The sequence below is a fragment of the Athene noctua genome, chromosome 4 (assembly GCF_965140245.1).
Source record: "Athene noctua chromosome 4, bAthNoc1.hap1.1, whole genome shotgun sequence".
Classification (NCBI taxonomy): Eukaryota; Metazoa; Chordata; class Aves; order Strigiformes; family Strigidae; genus Athene; species Athene noctua.
Genome location: NC_134040.1, coordinates 83667191 through 83675189, shown reverse-complemented (window position 1 = coordinate 83675189; position 7999 = coordinate 83667191). Strand labels below are relative to the sequence as shown.

At 35.1% G+C, this 7999-nt stretch overlaps 1 protein-coding gene across 1 annotated transcript in view; it reads right to left on the bottom strand.

Annotated features, from left to right (window-relative positions):
• Window positions 1-6149: 6149 nt before the first annotated feature.
• The window catches only part of SGCZ (sarcoglycan zeta), a 506757-nt gene continuing 504907 nt past the window's right edge, over window positions 6150-7999 (bottom strand). Inside the window, exon 8 of the mRNA XM_074904117.1 lies at window positions 6150-6373. Within this exon, the coding sequence (XP_074760218.1) occupies window positions 6176-6373 (198 nt within the window). The 3' untranslated portion in view covers window positions 6150-6175. The remainder of the gene's footprint in view (window positions 6374-7999) is intronic.

Genomic DNA, 7999 nt, shown 5'->3' with positions numbered 1-7999 from the left:
TTCCCCAAACTGAGGGAAACTTTCTGATTTCAACTGATTTTTTTTTTTTTCCTAAGGTAAGTAGGCTAGGCTTGATTGTGGTTATTTGACTCTAATCAGACCAGACATACTATATATGCATTTACCTTGGCTTTTTTTAAACTTTCCTGGTCTTGGCATGCATAAGAAATGTACTGGTTAAAGATCAAAAATATATTCAAATTCAAACAACATAATCTAAAAGTCAGTTAAAAGTTTCAGAGAAGACCCTATTTTACAGAGAGCTTGTATTAAATTCTGGTCTCACTATGGGCTGTGTTCGATCAACGCAACGTTTATGATGGATTTCTTTTCACTATACTTTCTATTTATCTTTTATTATCATTAGATTTTCCCAGATTGGACTAATTCCAAGACTGAATAAAATGGCTAGGAGTAATTTTTCTTGCTGGTTCAGCTATCGTGTTTTAGTCACTTGAGATTTAGCAGAACCTACGTTACTGGTAGTTCTATGTAACTTGCTCTTGTACAGAAATTAAGATTTATTTTTTTTTTTAGGCATTACACAGCTAGTTACTGGCTGGTTACTGTGGATATTGCTGAAATCATAGCATGGCATCAAGGAGCTCAGTGCAAACAAACCACTCAAATACTCATCCTGCTTTTTGCCAGAGCTCCGTGCCAGGCTATGCTGTTAGCAGAACTGACGCTCCCCAATTTAAAAGTACAGAGGTTTTGTTCACATGGGAGACATCACCACAAGACCTTTTACATGACTGGGTAATTGTAGGGTGGCTTGTAACCTGGTGCAGTTCAAACATAAACATACAGTCTATGCTTATTCTGGCAAGGTACAAAGGAACTTGAGTCATGTAATACGGTTTTACAGTAGATGAGATGCAGCGCACTAATTTTAACTTTACTAATGTTGATGCAGAAATAAAAAACCTATGCTTCTTTAAAACTGGATTTTCTTAACATAAGTAGTGCATTTATATGCAGTGCCTGTTGTTTCCAAAAACAGGACAAAAAAAAAATGAAAACAAATTAAAGCTATTCCCATAAGGCGAATTTAGACATGAGTAAGGAAATTCATACTAACAAAAAAATCCATCAAATAAAAATATACAGAAACCCTAAAAATTTCACAACATTACCCTACATCTTTCTCTAACCCTTAGAAAGTTTCCTGCTTGATTCTTCTTGAAATGAGTGCTGATATGTTTCTTAGTTTGTGTATCACATTTATTTATGGTTATATGGTAGTACCAGATGAAAATGCTAAGACCACATGAAAGAAGTACAGGAGAGATTTCAGACTGACTGTGTTAATTACATGCTGTAAAAGTTCTAGCTTCGCAAGAAAAAAAAGCAATTTCCAACTTCCAAAACCTTGCTATTATTTCCATGAAAAAAAAAAATCCAAGGAAAATAAAAAATCTTAAAGTTGCAGTGTCCTGCTTTTGAATAATGTTCTCTACAATTATAAGACAGGCAGTCCATTAAATAGAAAAAAGATTTGTTTTACATAAAGCAAGGGAGTACAAAAGCACAGCTTTTGTAATTTTGGTAATATTGCAGTTTTACAAACATATTGCATAGTATGTGTAAGAAAATAGTTCCCATCTTTTTAATATATTTATATACACAAGAAAATCATTAACATGAAGGTTACAAAACAGAAACGGTTAGCAGACCTTTACTGAGTACTGATTGAAACAACATGACACTCAAACTTCAATCCATCTTACATATGCATTACAGTGAATCAGCTTCTAACAATTCCATAGTTTAATGTTTGTTTTTAATTTTTTTTTTTTCTTTAGACAATGATTTAGAATCTAAAATAACCCATTAAAAAAATACATGGTGTGAGCAACTGAATATCTTAAACATCCTTCATTAAATCCTTCTAGACATTTATGGCTGTATCTTCAATCCAGACTTAATAGCCCTCTGCGTCTAAAATGGTTTAAAGTGAATTCCATTATCCAGTCAAGCCACTGTTTTGCTTGCAAAACAGTATAACTTCAGTTGAAACAAGCAATGTCTTGGCACATTTTGGAACACATACTCTTTCATTTTCTTAGGAATACCAAAAGATCTTCATACGCCTGAACAGTAATGTAACTGCGCCACTGAAAAAAATATAAATCCTGGAGAAAAAAAAGTGAACAAACTGCAGCTCAAAATGCTGCACAAATCTAAACTATGTTACAATTTCATGTTGTAATTACAACTTGTCATCTCTCCATTCCAACAGAATTAGTAGAAGCAGCAGTGTCAGAGTGTTAGATATAATAGAAGTGTCAGTCTTTGGTCTTGTCACTTAACCAATGAATGAACTGCAATACAAAACCATACAGCTAACAGTGCTCAGAGAGGTTGGCTGATGCTTTTATTTTTCTTTTTTTTTAAACAAGAAAGAGACAGTATCCTATAATATGACATATATATTTTTACAGAAGAGAAATCGTTTGTATATATTAAATACATGTAGCTAATAAGATCTTTTCATACATTTCATTGTTGTCATAAGGAGAGCCCTGAAGAAGTCAAATGGCTGCGATACTATCTTGGTGGTTTGTTTCCATACAAACATTCTAGTACAAAAAGAAGCTTTATTTGATACATGTATTCATATACTGTAAAAAAACCTCAGAGAAATGTTTTAGCCACTGTTTGGTTTTGGTTGTTTTGTTGTTGTTTTATTTTTGTTTTTAATTGCACAAGTATTAATGCTTACAAATATCCTAAGGTCTTCAATCTTTCCCTGTGATTGTCACAACAGTGATTTGTTAATGGGAAACTCTTGCCTTAACTAGAATAAGAAGTGACATCTCTTTTCTGAAATATACACTCGAAATATTCAGTCAGATAAGCAACCTACCTAGAGAAACATTAGCTGGGGCTTAACCATAACCTGAATATTAGATATTATAAATGTCTAACAAAGACTGAAATAACTGGGGAGACAGGGCCAGGAAGGTGACAAAAAGGATCTGAAAATGTCCTATGGCTTTGCACACAATGACCTCAGCATTATAAAACCAGCACTGAAATAGCACAGCCATGGCTCCATGTTTTAATATGTGCTGAGATCTAGTTTCCTTCCATCTGAAATGATCTTGTGGGATTATGCCATTTTTTTGATATTTTGGGGGCGTACTATAAGCAGAAGAGCTCTGCTATTGATGCTTTCACTACTGCCAGTTCCACTCAAAACCACTGGGTCTGTTTCTCCTTCCACTCAGGAATGATGACACTGCTTACAGTTTCTTGGTGTTTAATTTTTGACTTCTCTAAATGCATTGAAATCACTTTTCCAATACTCTCTGAAATCGTGTGGGCAAGAAATAGTCTTGAAAATAAAGCCTGAGATTTTCACCTTCTTAACAGTTTGTAATGGGTTTAAAGTAAAACAATATTATGAAACTCACCAGAATATTAAGACGTTCTGAGAATTCATTATACTATCTCATAGGTTGCTGAAGCTCTCAAATACTCTCTACTTCAGAATGAAGGGACTCCAAGCACGAAAATCCTGACAGTGCAGCGCTATGTGGATTTACTGGCTTGGTTTTGTTGAGTCCAATGTGTCATTTGCACCTCTACCCTGAGTTTTCTTCATACAAAGTGGTGGTAAATTATTCCAGCCTTGCAGTTAAAATGAATCTAGTAACAAAAGATTTTTTTTTTTTTTCCTACCTGCCCATTCCCACTTAAGTTTGTGTAAAATTTATAAAGGTTGGGTCTTTCTATCCAGTGGGCGAAAACCTTTTTTTTGTATGTATTACAGGTAAACAATTGCATAAGGCAAAGAGAAAACAAATAAGAAATTCTCGGTGTAAAATTCATGACAAAGTATCTGAGCCATCCCTTGGGTTCATTTGAGGAGAAAAGAAAAAAATCTGAGTCTACATTTGTGCAATTTGTAAGAAGCCATAATTTAACTCCCCAAATAGATTAGTCACTATAATCTGTTTGTTCACCTTTTAAGCAACCAGTGTATGTAGGTATGCACAGATAATGAATACATTTAGGTGTGTCCTCATACAGATCTATAGACTTTTCCTCCTGAAATACTATTTATCCATGTGACTTTCACACTACCGTTCTATTACTTGTGTGCATAAGAAAAAACCATCTATTTCCCTACAGTTTTAAGGGTATTGTATGACTACACTTTCTAATGTTTCATTATCACCTTCTTTCTCATCTGTATCTTTTTCTGTCTCTCTTAGGCTTCTAATATACATTCTTTCAATATTTTTTAATATATTTTCTTTCCAAGTGAAAGAGTAAAATTCTCAAAGAAACAAGATTTCAGCTGTTAACAGCCTTCTTCTGAAGAGATAAAATAATTTAAAATCTTCATTTAACTGGTAGAAAGAGCAAATATAGAATCCTTGCTGTGGGGTGAAATTCACACCTCTGAAGAGGGCCAGTAGAAAGGCAAGCAACCAGTTAAGCCATGGACACGTTTTGTGCTGGTCTTCTGCACAGGAGTGAATTTCACCTGAAGTGAAAACAAAATAGAACTCATTAGGTGCTAATGCAGTGCAAAAGTAATTACAGTATTAGTTTGCTCATTTTATTTTTTTCCTCTAAGAAAAAAAAAAAAAAAAAGCATAGTAATACCCACCTTGCACTGTCTGCCCTGGCTTTAGAGTCACCTTGCAAAAGTTGTCATTACATTGGTGACCTTACATTCAGAAGCCTCTAAAGTTACATGCCAGGTAATGTAATTTAAAGGGTAGAATTAAAAAGCACACTTACCTCATGTAATCAAGCCATCTTCCACAATAGGAAACATTTTTATACTGTTTTACATTCCTGGGTTCTGCAAGTTTCAAGATACTCTTGTTAATCAATGTTGCGATAAAGTTACTAGCAGCATACCAAAGCATTTTTTGTAAGATTTCAATTACCAGCCAAGCCAAACAAGTATGAACATTGATACAAGAAATCCCACATCAAACTTGTCAAAAAAGGAAGCCAATAGTGAGATCTGAGTGCAAATGGGGCTGCATAATTTAAACACAGACCTGATAAAGTCAACGTAATATCAATGCACTTTTTTTACTATTGAATGTAATCTCATGTGTGTTTTTATATATATTACTATTTGAAAAACTTAGCAGCAGATGGTGAACAAAAGAGAGTAATAAACAGGAATGTCATACCAGTTGTTAGTGCATTGCTTCCCAGCATTACACATTGCATTAGTACTAACATTTGCACTGTGTTAAAACGGTAGCAGTTGGACACAGCTAGAAAATGGACAAGATGTACCTTTGAGGATTTTATCTCGGTTTTGCATTTGCCAATTATAAATACCTTTTGAAGAGCAATACACTGATCAACAAACATATCAATCATTATTTCCCTCTTTACCCTGTTCTTTTCCAGAAACTCTATGTTCTACGTAATCACTTCACATGCAGTAGCCACAAAAATACTATATAAGGCCATTCAGATCTGACAAACAATAGCAGATGTCTTTTTAACTTTGAAAGGTAATATTGCTGAGCACTTCCAAAATTTACCTAGTGTACAAAACCCTAGACTTAGTAGACAAAGAGTAACAACACACTTTTAAAGAAACCAAACTCAGGGAGGGATTCTGTCTCTTTTTGTGTTAAAAACCATTTACTGAATTGAATTGTTTAGTAAAGCAAGCATCACACAATGCTTCAAAATTTTAAAATTCAGGGATAAAAGTTTACATCCAAAAAGATGAATGGAAAATTGTGCTTTCAGACAGTAAAGTTATTTATCATACAGGGGGAACCAATTCATCTCACCATCAGATTCTGGGCAAAATTATGTACTGTATATATATATATATATATGCAGTTCATATCCAGGTCCTGCAAAAATCTAAAACTATGTGCTTCACTTCATGTAGCAAAGGCACCTGTGTTATTCTCCCTTTTGGACAAAAGGTGATATTATGTTCCAGGTTTCCTGATGAAGAATACATTGATTTCTGAATATCTCACTCCCATCTCTACGTTGAGTGGCAACACAAACCACGAGAGAAGGCAGCGCTGTATTCCTGCTTACACGGGAAGAAGTTGCTCTGCAGGCCGTTTGAAGCGTCGAACGTGTCACAAGGGAAACCGAGCAGAACTGTGAAGCAGAGGGATAGTAACAAAAGGCTATTCTGGTGTGAGGATACATTGGAGTCATTCTAGCTCCACAAGCAGATGTTGCTACTGGATTGACATGTGGAGCCTGCTCCTGCTGGGGACAGGTAAAGTTTACCATTGGGACAGACGCAGAGCTCATAGATAGTCTGGCGAGGAGCTGAAGAACTGGGTGAGGAGGAGGAAGAAAAGGAACCCACTGGTAGATTTCCCAGGCGGATTGTATCTGCATTTAAAAATATCTACAAGGGGAAAAAAAAAAAAAAAAGTAGTAAATTTCTTTCAGCATCGCGGCATATTTTAATGAAGTGTTTTGAGGCAGTCGTGAGTTTTTTAGAAACATATTAAAAATTCAGAATTATTTTATTAGAAGTATTAGAAAGAGTATTAGAAATATTATAAATCTATATTAGAAAGAACTATTTTTAGAAATAACTGTCAACATTTCTTGTTTTTCACCTCTGTGTAGTTTTATACCCATTAATACTCGTTACTACAGTATATGCAAATACTTTACCCAACATGTTTATTCAGATCCAAGCAGTGTCGTACAAAACCATTTTGACAATATTCTTGAATAGGTTGAATTTTCACTTGTACATTTTATTCATTCATGGCAGTAGCATATCCTTTCTCTGGAATAATTCATATTTTAATAAGTGTGAAATGATATTAAAGCAGATTCCCCAGTGTGTTCCTGTAAGCAGCTGGAAATATGTACTGAACTGTGCTAAACTGTAGGGGCTTAACAATAGCTACATCCAGAGAATAATTAAATAAGGGTACAGTCATACGCACAAAATAAAGAGCTTATATTACCTAAATTAAGAGGAGAGAAGATTTCAGTTTAAAGTCTTATTAAGAAGGTCATCAAACTATTCCCATTTCTTTCTGAACATTGAATGTGATTAAAAAACATGGTGGTGTTGTTTTTTGTTTTTTGTTTTTTTTTTAATCTCCTTACGTTGGAAATAGCATGAGTCAGTATGAAACTGTAGATACTGGTGGTGTTCACGAACCTGTAGAGTTCTGCAATACATACACTTACATTTTCAGGGTGTTGAATGAACAATGTAATGAAAATAGGTAACTAAAGCAGGAAATATCCATGTCTTCCACTGGCACAAACAAACAAGTCCCCAGCTGCTTAGAATTTATTCTTAATTTATGGAAGGAGTAAATGAAAGCCATAGTAAGATCATTCATTACTTCAGATGCAGGCTAGGAACTTCTAGAAGACTGGTAAGAAATCAAGATGGCTTTAAGCCCTGCAGATAGCAGTCCAAAGCTTAGGAAAAGGTGAGTTCTTAAATATTTGGTAGGGAGTTTTTTATAAGGTATTGAAAATCAGCAAAGCCAGCTTGACACCATTGCATAACAATGTTGGCAGTTCTCTGTAAAGAACCTGGGGAGATGTGGCAGGTATTGCTTTTTTCTACAGAGACAAGTATTATTTTAAAATAAAATCAGCGGTATATGGCAGAAAAGCAGCACAGAAGCACTACTAAGCCTCTGCTGGAGACAAGTGGTGGAGAACAGGCTCAGAAAAAATGAAGAAGACTTGCTAAAATCCCCTACTGATGCACAGTGACGTTACCATTCAGAGCAGCAGCATTGTAAATGACTGGGATCATCGAAGGAAATACAGGCTGAAAGCCCCAAACAATATAACCACCCATCATTGTGAGTTCTGCAGCTCCCAGAGGAAGATACTGTCATCGGTGGGAACTTAACACTAAAAGGGACAGAAAGGGAGAATCTCAGAGGCACACGTAACAACTCCATGGCACAATGCCTGTTTTAATTCACATCCTGACTGACAGAGGAATTGATTGCAAAACTAAAATGCAGCAAATTATTACCTTTGT